General features: G+C 37.6%; 3 protein-coding genes across 4 annotated transcripts; 2 read left to right on the forward strand and 1 right to left on the reverse strand.

Annotated features, from left to right (window-relative positions):
- The first annotated feature begins 573 nt into the window (after positions 1-573).
- LOC103403108 (ubiquitin-conjugating enzyme E2 34-like) lies at positions 574-4,378 on the forward strand. 2 transcript variants are annotated; one of them, XM_008341932.4, is made up of 10 exons: positions 574-851; positions 1,294-1,425; positions 1,810-1,864; positions 2,174-2,212; positions 2,330-2,393; positions 2,534-2,595; positions 2,676-2,715; positions 2,861-2,888; positions 3,313-3,404; positions 3,842-4,378. In XM_008341932.4, exons 2-10 carry the CDS (start codon positions 1,369-1,371, stop codon positions 4,104-4,106), a joined length of 702 nt encoding a protein of 233 aa, XP_008340154.3. In that variant the 5' UTR covers positions 574-851; positions 1,294-1,368; the 3' UTR covers positions 4,107-4,378. The 2 variants fall into 2 exon arrangements, with proteins under 2 accessions (XP_008340154.3, XP_070673666.1); XM_070817565.1 differs by having other exon boundaries at positions 711-850; positions 1,364-1,425.
- Positions 4,379-7,323: 2,945 nt separating this feature from the next.
- On the forward strand, positions 7,324-8,829 carry LOC103403107 (uncharacterized). Its single transcript, XM_008341931.3, has 3 exons — positions 7,324-7,589; positions 7,750-7,839; positions 8,080-8,829. Exons 2-3 carry the CDS (start codon positions 7,756-7,758, stop codon positions 8,473-8,475), a joined length of 480 nt encoding a protein of 159 aa, XP_008340153.3. The 5' UTR covers positions 7,324-7,589; positions 7,750-7,755; the 3' UTR covers positions 8,476-8,829.
- A 1,154-nt stretch (positions 8,830-9,983) lies between these two features.
- LOC103403106 (RING-H2 finger protein ATL3-like) lies at positions 9,984-11,608 on the reverse strand. Its single transcript, XM_008341930.4, has one exon. The coding sequence runs from the start codon at positions 11,178-11,180 to the stop codon at positions 10,233-10,235; it is 948 nt and encodes a 315-aa protein (XP_008340152.2). The 5' UTR covers positions 11,181-11,608; the 3' UTR covers positions 9,984-10,232.
- Between the last annotated feature and the right edge of the window lie 8,531 nt (positions 11,609-20,139).

Below are 20,139 nucleotides of genomic sequence, written 5' to 3' on the forward strand. Positions count from 1 at the left end.
CGTTTTTCCTGATTTTTAGACCTGCCCCGCCCCGTCATTTCCTCCACCCTGCCCCGCCCCGCCCCATTTCTTCTCCAAAATATTTAGACCCGCCCCGTACCCGCCCCGATCCGCTTGGACCCGTCCCGACCCGCGGGTCCAGGACCCGTTTGCCCACCCCTAATTTTAACCCCACCATATGCATCACATGTGTCATTCTCCTAGTTCGTATTAAATAAACATGTCTCCTAGTTCGTCTTGAATAAACTTGTCATTAACAAATGTCTCTCATGTTTGATTCATATAAATGATAGTGATAACATATTGAATTTTTGTGGCTAGTTCCAATATAGTGACGTACTTTTGTTATAACATTATTAATGCATTATAAAAGACCATTATAATATTACGTAACAATATAACATTAAAATTTGCGTAAACATACCAACTGTTAAATTCCATCGAACTGTAGTTTCTTTAACAAAAAATAAAAAATCACCAAAAAAAATGAAAAACCCAATCAAAAAAATCGCACGCATCACATTCATTTACAAAAATACCCTTATAAAGCAACCAACCGACCTCATTCGCTGTAGGGAGGATCCGGGATATAGTAGTCATTTGATCTTGATCGGAAGAGTTGTGGTCCCTATGCTATATATATATAGCCTATCAAAGGGTAGGAGTTGTCACTGCGGGGACAGACTCAACAAACAAGGACTTCGAAAAACACCATTTTAACTGGGAAACCGCTGGATACGACGTCGTAGGTCGGCTTCTCTCAGCTGCAATTCGTAAAATCTCAAGCAGCAATTGTCATTGGACGTGCGATCGAGGTCTCCTGCTTATCCCCCAATCGCCGATCTCCTCAGGTTTGCCCCAAATTTTGGTCCCTTCTGATTCCGATCTGTGTTCTTCAATTATGCTGTTTATTTTTCTTTTTCTTTTTAGTATGTAATTTTCGATTTTTCGAATTTTAAACGCATAATTTTTTGTTTGATTTAATTTGAAGGTTTGAAGTTTTGGCAGTTGAAATTAGGGTTAGGTTCGTTGTTCGTGTAATTTGACTAGTAGAGGGTGAAATTGCAATTGAAGTTGGCGAATTTTTTGTTGGGATTTTTGTTTAAAACCCTAAATTGGAAATGAATCTTGAAATTGAATTAACAGACTTGTTTATTTAACTGATTCAGTAATTTTTAATGTGTTTTTCTTTCTGGGAATTGTTCTAATATAATACATTGTTAGTTTAATATGTAGTGTTTGATTATTTTACAAGAATCTAACTATCTGTGTTACTTTCTTTTATTTTATCAGAGGACTGGTACTAATTATTTGGAACCAAAGGAGCTAAGTACTGAATAGTGCTTTAGTTATTACGTTTTCCGTGAGATGGCGGAGAAATCATGTATCAAGCGCCTCCAGAAAGAATATAGAGCACTCTGCAAGGTACAACTTCTTTTGTTCATCTGAACTTGTTTTCAGCTTTCATTTGTATTCTGTTCATTGCACTGAATTTTATCTTCTGTTCTCTTTCATATGTTCTTTGTGGTTTTATCTAGCTTTTTTTTGACCGGGGTATAAATTTTGATGTTTCACTGCAATGTCAGTATATGGTTAGTTTCTGGATCGTATTGTGTTAAGGGTTTTGGCTTCTCTCCATGTTTTGTTGCATTATTGAACAGATTGATTAATGTTGTTTTTTTTGCTAAATTTGATAACTGTAACAAATATACGTGCATTAGTTAAAGAAATGATGTCTCCTTTTTGCTATCTTGGAACTTTATTATTTTACTCTGGGTGCTGTTAAAAGTTTTATTTTCGGATGTGTAGGAACCAGTTTCTCATATTGTGGCTCGTCCTCACCCAAACGATATTCTTGAATGGCGTAAGTTTATTTACGCAGTTTTCATACTTTTGGGTATTTTATCTTTTTATTGGTTATGGCAAGTTCATGAGTGACTACCGCCATGAGAGGTTAATGTACCACCATACTCATAGGCGTGTTGTAATTTCCGGAAGTGCAGAATGCTAAGTGAAACATGGAAAGCCTGTTTGCTGTCTAATTAACTCCTTTCCATAATCCTTTGCTTCTATAGTATTTCTACCTGCGTTGGTAGGGTATCTATATGATAGTGTAACTTGTTTCTTTTTAGTTCAGGATTTTAATGCTTATTGCTTATTTCTGATGCTTCAGACTACGTTTTGGAGGGAAGTGAAGGAACACCTTTTGCAGGTTTGTCTTTAACTCCCCACTGCCATTGTATTTTGATATGTTGTTTTGGGTTCTTAGCATAAATAATTTATGATATCAATGCTTGCGTATTTTTTGAATTTTCTCTACTCGTTATAGGTGGATATTACTATGGAAAGATCAAGTTTCCTCCAGAGTACCCATTTAAACCGCCAGGAATCAGGTATCTACTTTTTGGATGCCAAACTTCTCCAGAAATGTTATTTGTGAATATTTGTGACATATTTCGTCCTGCAGTTGTTTACTTTATAAGTTTATATTGTTGATTCTAATTGCGTTTTACGCTTTCCTTGCTGTCTGCAGCATGACTACCCCAAATGGAAGATTCATGACTCAAAAGAAAATTTGTTTATCTATGAGTGATTGTAAGTTTTGTGTGGTTCTTTTAGAAGAGAATATTTTTTATGTGTTTCTAGTAATGGGACTTCATGTGGTACATTTGCAGTTCATCCTGAAAGTTGGAATCCAATGTGGTCCGTGTCAAGGTTAGACACATCTGGGTTTATTAGAAGCTTGTTTTGTTATGTTACATGTTTTTGTACGCTTTCTCTTTGTTAGCAATTCGCAATTACATATATAATACTTGTGGTAAGTTGTAATTTCACTAACATCCATTCTTCAAATATGCAGCATACTCACAGGGCTTCTTTCATTTATGGTGAGTCCCTTATGGCTCTTTGACATGCTAATTTATTTTTCGCCTTCTTCTTCTTGTTCCTTTTCGTTTTTTTTTTTTTTTTATGTGGGGTAACGGGAACTTTGTTTTTAATGTGCCATCAGATTCTCCTAATGAATAAGTTGCTTAATGAAAGTTGTACTAACTTATTGATGCTATCCTAGTAGAATCTTAACTTGTTTGGAAGTACAGGTAGCCGTATCATTAGTAAAATGAATGTGCTAATTTATGGCCTTCCTGCTGTATTCAGTAGTTCAAGCAAATCATTTTATGTTGAACATGGTTTATTTAATTATTTTAAAATCCAATTTTCTTAGATTTAATAGTTACTTTGGTTGGAAATGTCACATCATTTTGTTATTTTTAAAGCATCTCTAATCCTTCGATATATCCTTTTTTCACGCAGATGGACACCAGTCCTACTACTGGCAGTGTGAACACTACTGTTGCTGAGAAGAAACGTCTGGCAAAAGCTTCTCTTGCATTTAACTCTAAGAAGTAAGTTCACTGGATCAGCTACAGCTTGTTTTATATTCTCTATTTTCAGATTATTTAAGCCACACTGAGGGCTAAAGTAAAATAACGTTCGAATATATTTGTGGTTGAGTGGCCCATGCCTGTTTTATATCCATCTGCATTTGCATTGGTTAATGCCACTTGCCAATTGTGTTGTTTGTACTTCTGTTCAAAATTTGCTTGAATTAGGTGAGTTGAGAATACTAGGTGTCAAATCAGTTGGCTCAGACAACTAGTGTTTGTGTACAATGTATAGATCGTCCCAAGTAGACCTCATCAGATTTTTTTTTCATAGTAAAGAACATTGTTCAGAACCACCAAGGGTGTTGCTGATCATGGAACCCTTGTGTTTCACCCCGCTTGTATCTGATTCTCTTTCAATCTTTAGTGTACTGTCTGACAATTTTCTGTTGAAACAGTGTGACATTCCAGAAAATCTTTCCCGAGTATGTGGAGAAGTATAACCAGCAGCAGCTTACTCCAGAGCAGGTGTCGTCCAATCCATCTCAAGAAAACTCGAGGCCCTTGTTGAAAAAGGTTGATGATTCAACAGGAGGTATGAAAAGAGTGGATGCCTTAAAGGAGGCGGGGAATAAGAAAAGGCAGTCAGTCCCAACGTGGATGATGGTTTTGCTCATTTCGGTCTTTGGTGTTGTAATGGCGCTGCCGCTACTTCAACTTTAACATCTTACATCCCGAGTAGAAAATTTATTGGGGTACGTGGACATAAAAGCTGTTGCGAGTCGAGGGACTTGTTTAAAGTACTCGTTTTAGGGTTTTATCTCTGTATCTAATATAATTTTGTATAGGAGGTTGATACTTAAGGTCAGTTGAATGTGTTGGCTGATGTTTTTCCTTCTATGTCAATGTTTGGTCCTTGTTTGCCTCCCAGTGTTCAAACATGACATGATTGTGATGTTATTTCAACTTCAGTTCAGTGGAGTTTCGGTTCGGTCTTTTGGTTGCTACTCTCATTCATGCGCACTCACACAAGTTTGTAGCTCGGATTTTGGTTTACCGATAAGTAGATTTGGAAAATGAATCGGATTTGGATTGGATCAGCATTAAAACGTATTTGGATCTATTTGTTCTGGGTTTTGAGAACCATATTACTGTACTTGTGGGCCCCATTTGCCAGCCATGTAAGCACCTCAAACGGAAAATTTTACGGTGTTAGAACAAAAGGACTGATGCTTCATATTTATTAAGTCTAATGGAATTTTAGAAATATGAAGTCTAATGGAATTTTAGTTCAGGAACCAAAGCTACAATTGACTTAAAGTTAAGGGGTCAAAGCTACAATTTACTCTTTTTTTTACGCAATTATTTATTATTGTTACACAACTAATATGTATGTTGTATTAAGTTGCATCAAATTATTCTCGAATTAGATCAGCCTTAATTCATACTTTTTTTTCTTCATGGAATTGTGGTTGCGGAGAATGCTACTCCTATATCTCACCTTCTTTTTGCGGATGACTCAGTTTTGTTTTGCTGTGCAACAGAGGAGGCAAGTAATGTTAATGATATGCGTGTGGATCAGGGCAATCAATTAACTTGGAGGAGCCCTAAATGACCTCAACATATTAAAGAGAAGATGATGGCAATGATGAATATTAAGTATCAACAGGGGTTTGGTAAGTATTTAGGCCTAAAGGCAGACTTTGATGCATCGAAAAAGTTGGTGTTTCAAAAGGTTCGTAATAGGGTGGAGGATCAATTTAAGGGTGGGTTGAGCAATTTTTATCCCAAGCGTGGAAACAAGTCCTTATTAAAAGTGTGGCTTCGGCACTTGCAAACTATGCAATGTCCTACTTCAAGCTCCCAGTGAATTTGGCTAAAGAAATTGAGAGCATGATCGCAAGTTTTCTTTTAACCTTACGATGTTGGCAAAAATTGGTTGGCAAATTCTTGGTGAACCGGAGTCTCTTCTTGCCCAAATTTTGAAAGCCAAATATTCTCCGAATTCTTCGTTCATGGATGCTCCTAGGGTCGTTGAACATCATGGGGATGGAAGGGCATTTTGCAATGGCGGAAAGTTCCAAGTCGTGTTGGGAATGGAAAAAGTGTGAGAATTAAACAAGACACGTGGCTGTCAACTCCATGAACGTTTAAGCCCATGCCGGAAAAGGTAGTGGATTTAATTGATACTAATACTGGTACGTGGAGAAGGAGTGTGGTTGAACGTTGCTTTGGCCAGGATGAAGCTTCTCAGATTTTGAGCATGCCGTTAAGTATATTTGGGTCCGAACGGGGTATAAGGTTGCAGAAGAACAAAGTAAAAATGGGAACTTGGAAGAAAAGGTATGGGGGAGACTAGTGGACATGGCCATTTATTTTCTAGCCTTTTCTTTTCACTTTTCCATGTTCTCGGTTTTAGCAACTGAACTAAAGTTTAGTAGTGTAAAACAAAAGAATTACAACAATCCACGAGTATGACATATACCAAAGAACTTGTTACTTTGATTGCATAAACGTTAAAAAAACGTTCAGAGATATTGACTCAGCCACACAATCAGTCAACTATAATAATTTAATGTTAAATTCGTCATTCACGAAAATCGAACCTAAAATATTTTGCTTAAAAATGAAATGAAATATCACTATAACTTAATATTAACTTAATTCCCCCGTTTAATGAAAGATGTTACAAATAATCAATTGAAAAGTACAAAAACCACCTCATAAAAGGAGGAGGAAGAAAAATTTTGTAGGGGGCACTACATCAATGGCTTTGAAGCATCATTAAAAATACGATAAACTGTCATTTGACCCGTTACACTCGATCTCACTCTACTCTATTTGCAAGAATAATAAATATATAGTAAGTTGGATACTAAGTTGAAAAAAGTCCCTTATTTCTTAGTTGTTTATGTTCTGTCTGTGGGCAAGCAGAACTGAAGCTCCTTGCTGCAAGAATTTACCTTTTCCCTCCTAAAACTTTTGCCCAAATAAATCCTCAAACCCCACGAAACCTGCTCCGCGTTCGTCGGGCATTGTGCATGAATCACGACTCAGTCCCCATGACAAAAAGGTCTGGTTCATTATTTTTAATTATTTTTTAATTTTTTAATTATAGGCAGTGTTACTCCTTTAATTTAAACAATTAAAACGAAAAATGAGTGAGTTTGAATTTAGGACATTGTTTAAAAAATAAATAAATAAAAATAAAATAAAATAACTCAGGACACCATTAGTTGTAGCGGAAGGCGAAGGGCCCGGTGGCTTCTTTGCCCTTCTAATTCCCTACACTACCATTCCTTTCTATTTTGTGCGGTCACAGTTATGTCATTTCAACATTTTATATTGATTTTTTTATAGAGATAATAAGACAAAAAGTAATAGTGATATAAAATGTTGACGTGGCTTAACCGTGACCGCACAAATAGGAGGAGATGAGAGTGTATGAGAACTCGGAGGGCAGAAAAGCCAGGTCTAAAGGCGAAAACCAAACTAGGACTATAGTACCACTTGCGGGGTTGAGAGTTGATTAATTATTTACACGATATGTTATAGAGAATAAATTTTAGTAAACACATTAATCAATGATTAATAATAATTTAATCATCAACAACATCATCATTAAGTACAAATTTAGTCTTTATGGCATCACTCTTAATTATACGATGACATGGGACCATTAGGAGCATTGTAATGAATCACATGATGGTGATCAGAGAAGGTTAAAATGACTCTGTAAATTTTTCCGATCCCCGAAAAGGTAGACTGTCGTGACAAAACCACCAATTAATCATTTTTTTTCAAAAAAAAAAAAAAAAAAAAAAGGGTCATTAAACAGTGGTTAACACTTCGACAAAAAAAAAACAGTGGTTAACACTAATTAGGGTTTGCCAGCTGAAACTTTGCCTTTAAAGTGATTATCCGTTTGATGCGTTTTGACTTATCAATTGAGCCGTTTTAAGCATCTTTTGATCAATGCTTTCTGTGCTGCCTTCTCATATCTGAACACTGCCATTTCAACCACCATTTCAGAAGTTCAAAATTTTCGGGGTTTTTTTTAAACCAGAATATATTGATGTGGGTTTTCCTGTAAAAGGGTGGTTGGATTTTGCCTTTTTTGATCAATGCTTGTTAGTAGAAATGGACCACTTCAATGTAGTTTCAGAGCTTTCTGCTTGATTGATTGCTCTTCTTCAACTGTGAAAGGTAGCAAAAGAGTTGAGAATTTCATTTCATTTTCTTGTCTTTATAAATCTTTTTTTTTTTCTAAGCAAAGCGATATTCGCGGAAGAGGAATTCCAACCCAAGGCCTCGGCTGCAGGAGTAAACGTTTTCTAACTATCTTTTTGTTTTTCATTTTATTTAGACAAGCATGAAGAAATCTCCTACGCATCCAAAATATGAGATGGATCATGATCACAGCAATGGATTCGATCCTCATACCGACTTTTATCAGGTTAGGTTATTAACTGGTTAGCGTTGGAGCGTCGAGTCTCGTAATATTGATATTTTGGGCATTCACCTTTTAAGGACATGAATGTAAAAACTACTGTTGTTTTAGCTATTGTGGTGTACAGGGTTTGATTTGAAATCTAAAGTGTGTCACTTTCTTGCTGGAGAACAGTTTTGTATTCAATGTAAAAAATATTCTGTTTACTAATTTCATCTGGATTTAATTAATTCTTAATTCAATCAGTTTTTGGAAGAAGCCAAACACAATGTAGTAGAAGGAGACTTCCAGGCACCATCAGAAGAAGGTGCAGAGAGAAGATTGGGACAAGAGAAGAAGAAGAAGAAATCATGGAAAAAGTTTCTATTTCCGTGGTTGAAAGGAGAGAAACTGAACAAAACTACTACAAAACCAGCAACCGTATCTCATATTTCTAATGCGAAGCGGACTAATGTTTCCGGTCCGGTGTATGGCACCGGCAAGGCTACGGATGGTAAGCACCGGGGTCCAATGTCGGGGCCTATTGCCAGTCTCTTCAACCCCACAAAGAGGGAAGACAATGCAATGCCTTATATGTGCCTTGACAAGAATGGCAGCCCTCAAGTTGGAAAAACTTATGGGCCAGTTTATTTGGTGACATAAATTTTCATGAAGAAGTTGGGGAATAGAAAATTGAAATTGTTAACCTTTCTGCTCCACGAAGGATTTCAACTAATGGATTCTGCATTGGCTGTGATGGAAATGCAGTTGGATCATCGAATGGAAGAAAACCGGGAATTCAAGCCGTCTTGGTTGCTTCGAATCATCCGAGGATGGAAAAAGCTGCTGAGAGATTGTTCTTTAGGTGTAATGTTATAGTGTTTCATTTGTGAGAACGCTGTAAAATAGGACTTAGAATACTTGACAACCAAGTCGATTTAACCATCTATATATGTATTCCTTTTCTTAGCCTTTGTAAGTGATCAAAGGAAGCAATTAAGAAGTGACGTTTGATGATTTATGCTCTCGCACCTTGTGCTTATCTCTCGCCTCATGTCATGTGTCAGACACCTGTTTGCACAAAGTTTGTATCACTCTCGAAAGCGTCTTTGATGTTATATTTCATTCAATCTTCAACTGCATCCTCATTATTTATGTATTTTCATGCTCAGCAGTTAAAAGAGAAATATTTTTTGCAGGAAAGCCAAATCATAGTTTCCTTAATAAAAAAAAAGAAAAAAAAAAGTTAACCTCGGGAGGGAAACTATGTACTTGCCCAACAGAGCTTCATGTACAATAATCTGCTTCTGCTAATGGAGATAAAGTGTCTGAGGTTATTCAACTTGCCTTTATGTGATAGAGGAATGGTATGGCAATTGAGGGCTTTTAATACATCTGAAATGATGCTTACTTCATACGTGTGCACCTGTTAATTTGTTAGACACGTAAAGAGCCTCGTCATCCCACAAACAGGGGGGGGGGGGAATGGTTTGTCATTGCGGCTCGGTTGTATATCTACAACGTGATGAGAGAAATAGACACAAAGGAATATCACATTATTAGAGAGAGAGAAACAAAGAGATACACGAGCGTTTACAATGCCGATTCTCTCTAGAACGCAAGAAAATATGCAACCGGTTACAAAAAAGATTATCTCCGAACATGTATCCCTCTTGTACTTTACAAGAAGGAACCATTTAGGATGACTTGCAGGTACAACTTGCATCACACAACCTAAGGTCCTAAACTATACATGGATCACAAGCCATTCTAGCATTTGTTTGGTCTCAGAAACTGATAGCATAATTACAACACAAAATGTTGTTTAATGATTAAAGAAGCCTTAGAAGTGGTTAGAAAAGGCAGTTAAAACACATAACAAGAGGGATGATATTGGATGCTCACTAATCTGGAAAATTTTATGGAATTAAAAGAGAAACTTCCTCTCAGGAATAAGACACTCTTTTACACGTCCGGAACACCGAGGGAGTTAAAACACATGACATTGTTATTAGTGGTTCAAAACGCCACCTTGTCAACCCCGGGTGTAGGTGAGTCCTTTCCCTCAGGAATAACCAAACACTAGAAAGTTAAGAACTTCAATTGCTATTTCATTTCCTTTCTTCTTCATAGAATCATAGGTTAAAAAAAACAAAGTGTTCAAGGCATAATTAAGAAAATTGAGCCTACATTATTCTGTTTAGTAACTAAGCGATACATATATTTTACAACTTTTTTGAGGTCTCAAGATCCATCTCTTCTAGAATAAAAGAACAATTACCAAATAAAATCCCCTTAGAAATTCCTTATGTCTTCATCTCCATAAGAACCCTAAACCAAAAATTCTCAGGGATGCAAAAGATTGCACATCTAAGACTGTCCTTTCAAATTATGTACAAACATTAAATCTAGCTTCTTTTCTAACTCGGCCCTCCTCCTCTCCCTCCTCCTTGTTCAACATCCACAGAACAAGGACTGCAGGGACTAATCCTCCTATCCCTGCTCAACAGCCTCTTTAGTGATCTCAACCGCGTCGGTACCGGTGACTTCAAGTCCTCCTCTCCGGCGAACCTGTTACTTGAAGGCGAAGGCGAAGGCGAAGGCGAAGCAGATGGTGTCTCGCTTGGTATATCAATGACCAACATCCCATCCGGCCTATTACTTGCAGATGACAAAGATGATGGAGATGGGCTGGGTGGTGATGAAGGCCCTTCTTCCTCCAAACCCGCACCCGGCCCGGAGCTCACCCGGCTCTGGTTCCCCCAGAACAACACATTTGTTGGGAAAATCGGAGCCTCAATCGAAAACCCAGATGCCAAATTCGCAGTTGGTGAATGAATTTCAACACCACCAGCACTCTCTTCCAATGCAGAAGAACTAGAACCGACAGAGCTTTGAGGAGCAACAGGGTTTCTACAGAGTGGACACGTGGAGTGAGACTGAAACCACATGTCGATACAATCGACATGGAATCCATGGCTGCATTTCGGGAGCAGCCTTGCTTTCTCGCCGTGGACGAGCTCGGAGAGACAAACCGCGCATTCGAGACCGTCTTTGAAGTCATCGGAAGGAAACACTACTAATGGTAAGGACCTGAGGACTAAAGGGTCGAGCCCTTTCCGCACTGCGGCAACTGGGTCCTGCCCGGGAGCGAAAACGAAGCGGCGGCGACGGCGTCGGGACTGGCCGCGAACTGACGAGGTGAGGTCGTCATCTGCCGGCCACAAGTACCATTTGGCGTAGAGGTGGAGGCAGAGGACGAAGACGACTACCAGAAAGAGAACCAACACGGCGATCATCATGATTTTTCCGGCGAGCTCTACGGCGTTCGAGTCGTCGAGTGTTCGACTCAAAGTGGAGTCTCCCATTGTTGCTGTTTGAACCTAAAGGTGAGAGCTTTACTTGAAAATTTGAAAAAACGGAAGAAGGGTACTGAGATTCTAAAGAAATGAGGAGAACCCAGATGAGAAATATTTGTGTTTTGCTTGCAATTCAATTTTCAATGAATCTGGGGCTTAAATATATGAGGAGAGAGAGAGAGAGAGAGAGAAAGTTGAAGAGGCAAAATGGGATAGGAAGTTGGACTTGTTCTATATGGGAGAACTAGGAAGGAAGAAGTATCTTTGTTCTGAAACTCGCGAAAGCGACGTAGGTGGAGAGAGAGAGAGAGAGAGAGAGTTGTATTTGTAATTTACACCTCCACTTTCAGGTTTCAGGATGACTCAGAAGACTTGACTATTTTGTGGGGAAGACTGGACGGTGAGAAAATATGGAAGACGACTGCAACCCATTCATTGGGTCCAAATACGAGAACTGGCGGTGGGAAGAGATCATTTTCCTGAAATCGTTACCGTGCATCCTATAATCAGAAATTATTATAAAATTTAAAATTTAAAATTAAATATAAATAATATTTACCGAAAACTAATCGCATGATATAGGATGAATGATCACGATTAAGAAATTTCTAAAATTCCCAAAAAAAAAATCCAACGAGAATCATTTTCCAAAAGAAAGGACCAACTTCGAACCCCACCTCTCAACTCAATGTCCATTTCTCAGTGCTTTCCACCTCTATAACGCCATTTCTGGCACTTTCTCACTTTGAGACTTCATTGTTCCGGAGAAGGATTTTTACCCAGACAAGGATTGTCTACCAACCCATTTCCGATGCTTTCATGTGCCCTCTTGTTTTGTGTGATCACAGTTAAGGCATGACAATATTTTATATTATTTTTTTTATAGAGATAATAAAACAAAAATGAATAGTAATATAAAATGTTGACGTGACTTAACCGTGATCACATAAACAGAAAGGCACACGAGAACACCAGAAGTGGGAGGGAAAACAATCTTTGTCCTTTTTACCTGTCCCATTACCATTTTCTTCCATTTATTTCTCTTACATTCTTCTTTTTTATCTTTTTGTCTATATAAAAAATTCAAAACAAGATGTAGACGTAGCATAATCGTAACTATTTAAATATGAGAAGATGAAAGGGGAGAGAGATTAGAAAATGAGATAATCCTACTCCCATTGTTTCACTTTCAAGTTAAAATAAACCCTTGTAGGCTTGTACTGACAAAGAACTTTCATGCGACGAGGATATTGTCACAATATGTAAATTTCTTCTTTAATCACTATTAGGAAACTTGGTTGTGACATCACATCCCTCATGTTTTTTAGCAGTAATAAATTAAAATGGTTTCAGATTTGCAGCTGAGGACTTATTTTTCATTCACGACAAGTATTAACTTTTCATGTCATACCAAGGTCATGTCCAACCGAAGGGTCCAGATGGCTAAAAATAGTTTGAAAACCGTCTCCAACTAAGGGTCAAGCCAAAGGGCTCGGGCCCACTGGACAAAAAAGGGCAAAAGGGCCAACCAGCTGGCCTATAGGAACCAGCCAACTAGCCCGGGCCGGGCCATAAAATTTAAACACAACGGCTAGCTAACGTCAGTTACTGCTGGATTTGAATTTTTTTTTTTGGGAAAAATTTAAAACATTCTCATTTTTTTTCTATAAATATCTAAGCCATTCCTACACAATTTCTTACATAATTTTTGTGGATGCAAATTTCTTCCTCCTTGTTCTTAGATAAAATTGCACCTACAAAACAAATAACACCTTAAGTCAAGGCCAAGAGCCTCACGCGCCCACGATGAAGGGGGCTTTGGCCAAAGAAACTCTGATGCCAAAGTTAGAATTTTGAGAGAAAAGTGTTTGGAGAATTTTGAGAATTTAGCAAGAGAATTGAAATTGAGTTTTGGAGAGAATGATGAGGTTTTTATAGGGGTGTGGCCGGCCCCCTTGGGAAAGGGAGAACCGGCCACTTGGATGAATTTGTGGGCTAGGTTTATGATTTGTGTTTAATTAGCTAATTAATTAAATAATTAACCAATTAATTTAGCTAATTAATATAATAAATATGGAATGATTTAAGGGTTACCTTGTGGAGAAGATTTGATGAGGATGGATGAAATAAGTTTAAAAATAAATACCTATTTGGGAACTTTTGACTTAATTAAGGGAGGATTGTCCACTGCTCACGTGTAGGAATTCAGTTGTGCCTCGAGGGTAATTTTGTCATTTTTACCCAAAAATCCACGTGTCGCCTCTTGATTATTTTTTGCTCCACAAATACCCCCACACCTGCTGGGTTGTTCGTAGGAAAGGGCAGCAGGTGTAGAGATCTTCATCTTTGATGTAGATTCTCACTTGGACTTGGAATTAGATTCTTCTGGGCATGGACCAATGAGAAGGTGTGGTAGGGGCCACGATTTGGGCTACTTGATTTCTCAGCTGCCGTAGATAGAGCAGTCAAGGATGGAGTTGCCAAGATTGAAGCTGCTAAAGATGAAATGTCGAATAAGCGAGCTGTTGAGTGCAAAGTGGTTGCTGCCCCCTGACCATTTGATGCCTAGTTGGTCTTCAAGCATTTGATCTTTTGAGCTATATGGCATTCTCGCACTAGAGAGCTTACCCAGATAGGTTTAGGGAATTAGTTTACCCTACCACATTAGAGATCAATTAGTTTACCTTCTCGCACTGGAGAACAATTAATTTACCTTCTCGCACTGGAGAGCAATAAGTTTACCCTTTTGCACTGGAAAGCAATTAGTCTGCTGTGCGAGGGCGCTCGTCAACTCTATAACTTGTCGAGACAAGTGTTATTCTCTATTTGGGTTGGAAGAGCTTGGAAGAAATGTGTCTCCTTGAGCAGCGGAAATGTGGTAGACTATGGGCGCGAGATTTAAGTTAGGAAATGTCAAATTCGTTGAGAAATGTGGTGAAAATGCCCAGGGTTCAATCGTACGTCCATAAATTTGAAGTCGGGATGGTTAAACTAATCTTAGATTGATTTAGGCTGCTTGGAAGGCCACGGGAGTAGGCTGGGCCACGGTAGTGGGCTGCTCGGCGTGTGGCATACGTGAGTGCAAGGCTAGGGCTCACGCTGGGCCTGGCTTGGTTGCCTTACAGCGTGGGCTGCAGATTAAGATGTGGGCTAAGTGGATGAGGCTTGGGCATGCGCTGCTAGGGCATCGGCTTAGGCTACTTCTAGCACTTGGGCTTGTTGCTGCGAAGTGGCGTGGGCCTGAGCTGGTGGCTGCCTCGCTGCCCCCTGCTCACCGTGGGCTCACTACCATGGAGCTGGCCCATTCCCCATTGCCACTACAGTCTCTGTGGTTGCCATAGTGGTGGTGCTCCTTAGTGGCAAAGTTACTCCTCTTGCCATTGTGTTGAGCCTTGTGGATCGTCGTGGTGGGGCTACGTCTCGTCCTCCATCATTCGATCCGGATCTTTGAACATAGGAAGTTTCGTTCGTCGAGGTTTTCAAATCCCTTGCCATTGTACTTTTCTTTTACGTTTTACCAAAGAATTTTTAGAAATAAAAATTCTAAGAATAAGAATGTACGAAAAATCTACAAATGAACAAGAAAACGAAAAACCTTAGATGCGAGAGTCTTCTACGAGTGTGTGACTCAACTCTCAATGAAAGCACCAATTTGTGGATGCAAATTTCTTCCTCCTTGTTCTTGGACAAAATTGCACCTACAAAACAAATAACGCCTTAGGTAAAGGCCAAGAGCCTCACGTGCCCACGATGAAAGGGGGCTTTGGCCAAAAAACCCCCGATGCCAAAGTTAGAATTTAGAGAGAAAAGTGTTTGGAGAATTTTGAGAATTTAGCAAGAGAATTGGAATTGAGTTTTGGAGAGAATGATGAGGTTTTTATAAGGGTGTGGCCAGCCCCTTTGGGAGAGGGAGAACCGGCTACTTTGATGGATTTGTGGGCTAGGTTCATGATTTGTGTTTAATTAGCTAATTAATTGAATAATTAACCAATTAATTTAGTTAATTAATATAATAAATAGGGAATGATTTAGGGGTTACCATGTGGAGAAGATTTGATGAGGATGAATGAAATAGGTTTAAAAATAAATACCTATTTGGGCACTTTTGACTTGATTGAGGGATGATTGTCTACTGCTCGCATGTAGGAATTCCACTGATCACAAAAAACTGTCTCCAACCAAGAGCCAAAGGGCCATAGAGCCAAACATAATTTATTATTTAAAAATTACAACAACTTAAATTTAAAAACTACAAATTAAATTCATAAAAAAAAAAATTTGGCCCAAAATATTTTTTTGAATCCAACGATAACTAGTTGTTGTATTTGAAATTTTGGCCTACCATTCTTGTCGGATATAACCGACAGAAATAAGTATAATGATGTCGGATATAACCGACAAAAACAATGAAAATTCTGGCTCAGCCCAGGGCTGGCTGGCTGAGTTGGGTCAGCCGGTTGGCCATTTAGCTCTTTTTGGTCCAGTGGGGCCCACGAGCCCTTTGGCCTAGCCCTTAGTTGTTGACGGTTTTCGGGCTATTTTTGGCCTTTTGGCCCTCTGGACCCTTCAGTTGGAGATGACCTAAGAAATATGGCCATGGACTGTTCATTAAAATATTACTTTCTTGGAGGACCAGAGGGCTAAAACGAGCCTTTGGCCCTCCAAGAAATTAATATTTTAATGAACAGTACACGGCTATATTTGCTTCAATCTCCAAGCGAGGGCCATATGGCTCGTTTTAGCCATGTCACAAAAAACCGTCTCTAACAGAGGGTCAAAGGGCTATAGGGCCAAACGTAATTTATTATTTAAATTTAATGTTATTTAATGTTGTTTCATGTTACTTAATTTAATTTAATGTTGTATAATGACTTAGGAAGTTATAAAAAAAATATAATTTTAACATAACAATTTTAAAAAATTTTGTAAAAAAATAATAAAAAATAATGGCTAGCTGACGTCAGCTAGCCGTTGTAATTGAATTTTGGCCTAGCATTCCTGTCAAATATAACCGACAGGAATAATTAACAATACTGTCAGTTATATCTGACAGGAATACTCAGCCCTCTAGCCCAGCCTGGGGCTGACTAGCTAGCTGGATTGGACCAGCCTTTTTACCCTTTGGCCCTTTCAAATTTCGTGAGGCCCACTAGCCCTCTGGCCTAACCCTCGGTTGGAGACGGTTTTCGGGCTATTTTCGGCCCTCTGGCCCTCTGGACTCTTCGGTTGAAGATGACCTAAGATGACCACAATGACATTGAAGTTCTAAGTTTTTAACTCATGACTAATTAGCACTAGTAATTAACTTGACCGCTTAAGCTTAGGTTTGTAGATTTGAATTTGATGATGAACATTTGAGAAGCAAAATAGGTCTGGTCAATGCTGCAATAGTGGCTAAGTTGGTGGTTAGTGTAAATTTTACGTCCAAAGCTGTGCTTTTTCAACCACTTTGGTGGATTATGTTTGTCTGTTCAACACCTTCTTTTTGGAATGAAGAACTTGGTTTGACATTATTGAGTAGCAAGAGAGAAGAAATTACAATACGAAAGGACTTCAGGGTGTCATATCCAAACATCTTATAGATCGTCAAATAAAAAAAAATTAACTTACATAACATTACGTAAATTGGTTCGAAACAATATTATAACGCGCCTACAGTGGTGTGTATAATACATCACATCAGCAGCGCATCTTTACTTCAAATGTCAATACATGCCTATTTTTCGAATTGTTAGATTATTGGGAAAAATACTGGTGTGGGGTCTGCCCCAGCATTATCACATGAATAAAGATTTATTCATATGTTCTGTTTTTAAGCAATGTTTAAAGTCTTAACGCAAATCTCAAAGCAACTAATTGCACCTAAACCCTAATCTCTAATCCGGAAAGTTAGCTGATTACCAGCTGCTTTTGATGTCGGAGTCAAATGTTTTTCAACTTTTTGTTCCCTTTATTTTCTCTTTCGTCCTTAATAAAGTTTTTGTTTAAGATGAATGGTGAACGACGATCTCTTTTAACACTAGAAAAAGAAATATCGTTAAATATAAAAAACTAATTAGTCATCCTAAATGGTGTTTAGGCACGAGGTAAAAGAGCAAACTCGCATCATTCTTGGGTAAGTTGCAGGATGCAGTTGAGCTGTCATGGCTGTGGCATACTATGTGCTTAATTTGTTTATAAAAGTTTGTCAATAAATCTCGTACTCGTGCATGTAACAAAGTGATGTGAGCTGCACAGGTGGAATCCCTGCATTGATCTGAACCGTTTTTTTTTTTTTCAGTACTCCTTCGTTTTCCTATATAAAATTCCTTTCATTAGTTCTAACAGATTCTTTTTTACTAGATGCGGTGTGAATCATATGGCTGAGCGGCTTTGATTCTCGGTGGTAGTATGATTTAGGATTTTGGTTGTTTTCAGCTATGTGAGCTCGGATACGAGTTATGCAAGATTTTAGTATGCGATACGATACACACATACGTATTTGCCCCTCTCATGCACACATTCTTGTTCAACTTTATCGCTTATTTCCGTCTAATTTATTTAATCCGATTGCTAGAAATAAGAGAGATATTACATGACTAAATAGGGTGTGTGAAATCAGCTACTTTTAGTATTATGGGTTGTTGTTTTTACAGTTATGTTGAAATTTGTAGTTTTTAACCACTTGAGAAGCTGAGCTATAATCTTAGTAACAAAAACTCAACAATCTAGCTCCTGCAATTGATCCACTTAAGATAAAATCGATAGATAGCGTGCCAAAAGGAATGTAGGGCAGCCATATTTTTAGGCTTTTAATCTGAATTTAGAATATAATTAATAGTGATGATCACTAGAGCAAGAAATAAATGGAATCGATGGACATAATAATTGAAATGAAATGATTTTTGTTAGTAACTAATGATAGCCATTCATGTCATTCATTGGTGAAAGCAGAAACACACAGAGAGAAATGAGTATTACACTCATAACTTTGTCTGTTCACAAAGTATATGTATCTAAAATTGCTCAAAAAAAAAGTGTATGTATCTAAAAAGATTCCTGAGGAATAGATATGCCTACAAAAGTTGCTGCTGCTGCTGGTTCTACTATCACTGTCATAGGGAGAGGCCAATGCAGTTTGACACCGGGCCGCAAGGCTTTATTTTATAGCTTGAGGGGCCATAGCTTTAAGGCTTTAGTCATACATATATTACTGAAAAAGTTAAAAAAATTGAAGGATTTGATAACTGTTTCGTTATTAATTTTTTTTGTTAGATATGAAGGAAAAATATATGGGAGAAATGAGAAGTAAAGTGAGGAAGGGTGGAGGAATGACATATAATACAAAGGAATTGAGATTTTAAAATAAAATCAATTGACAATATGAGAGTAGCTCAACTTACTTATAAACTCATACAGGATCTCTCTTCCAATTAATGTGAGCTTCATTCTCAATATAATTAGAGAAACGTCCAAAAATGTATATACAAAATGATTCTTAAAATGAAAACTAAAACTCTACTACAACGAATGAAAATTGAAACAAAAGACAAAATGACTATGAAACGGAGCCAACAAAACTTTTACCGTGTACTACATATTTTTCTTCTTTGTTCCTAAAGTTATATATATTTTTTGGACAACGTTCCTAAATTTACACACACACACATATATATATATATATATATATGGATCTCATTGTTCCCCCATGCAACAGCCAGATCTCATTTTTGACTGAGATGACATGTTAGAGAAGAAGTTGTAAATAAATTTAACAGTGGAGTGGGTGAATTGGAGTGTACTAATTCAGTAATGTCTTAGGAAACTTAACTTTTTCATCAGCAAGAAATGTGAAAAAATAAATTTACCCCTACGTACGTGAGTATAATATCTGCATAATCTCAGAAACCAAAAGATCTTCCATTTATTCACGAATAGTTTGAAAGCTAGAAGCAACCATGCACGCGATGATTACACTTGGTTAATGAATTTAATCATTAGCGTAGTCAAAAATTTGCATTCAAGGGTCACGAATAAGAAGCTTCCGAAAATTAAATATACTTTTATTTATAATTGTTAACTACATATTCTTATATTTTAGAACGACGTATCACAATATCATTATTAATAAAATCAAATACATTTTTCATTGTATATAACCAAGCTATCATTAAACCATTCACTTCCATTCATTTTTCATATAATGTAATTTTTTACAATATTGATCACTTAAAAAGCTCTCTCAGTTTAGGAAAAGTTGTAATTTTGGTATGTTTTAATTAAAAAAAAAAGTTAATAAATGGTCTCTCTGATTTGTTTGTGTTAGATATTATATGGGTCATATAAAAATTTAAAGAAGAGATATTTGAAGTTATTGGGGTTAGTGGCAGCCAATGTCTCCATGTTGGCTCCGTCATTAAATTTAATTCACATTTTTTCCTTGTTATTCGTACGCAAGTGCATAAAAAAATAAAAAATAATTGATTTAGAGTTCATATGGTTAAAAATCTCTTCATTATCTATGATTGTTTTTTTTTTCTTTAACAAATGATTTTATCTACACTCAAGGATGGGGATGAATTTAACCTTATAATGAGCTAGTAATAATATAGTTCAAATTCGTCTTTGGCGAGAATCGAACCTAAAACTTCTCACTTACAAATAAAGAGGAATATTACTAGACCGTAATACTAAATGATTTAGGGTCGTTAAGCTCTTCTTATCGTGATGGGTTTTTTTTTTTTTTTTTTTTTTTTAACCAAATCCTTATCGTGATGGTTGAGGGAGGAAGTTTTGGAATAACGTTTGTGCTCAGGAATGTTGAAGTTGACCGGGAAGCATGCATATTAAGAGACAAGGAGAGGAAACTCGTGAAGATTCCAGAAGGATAGGCTGCTGCTTTGGAAACTCGTGAAGGTGGCCAACCCAAACCCAAAGCCTTGACGATACTTGTATTCTACCTCATGACGTTCAAATATGGGATTTGGAT

Source organism: Malus domestica, chromosome 17 (assembly GCF_042453785.1).
Source record: "Malus domestica chromosome 17, GDT2T_hap1".
In the NCBI taxonomy this organism is placed as follows: Eukaryota; Viridiplantae; Streptophyta; class Magnoliopsida; order Rosales; family Rosaceae; genus Malus; species Malus domestica.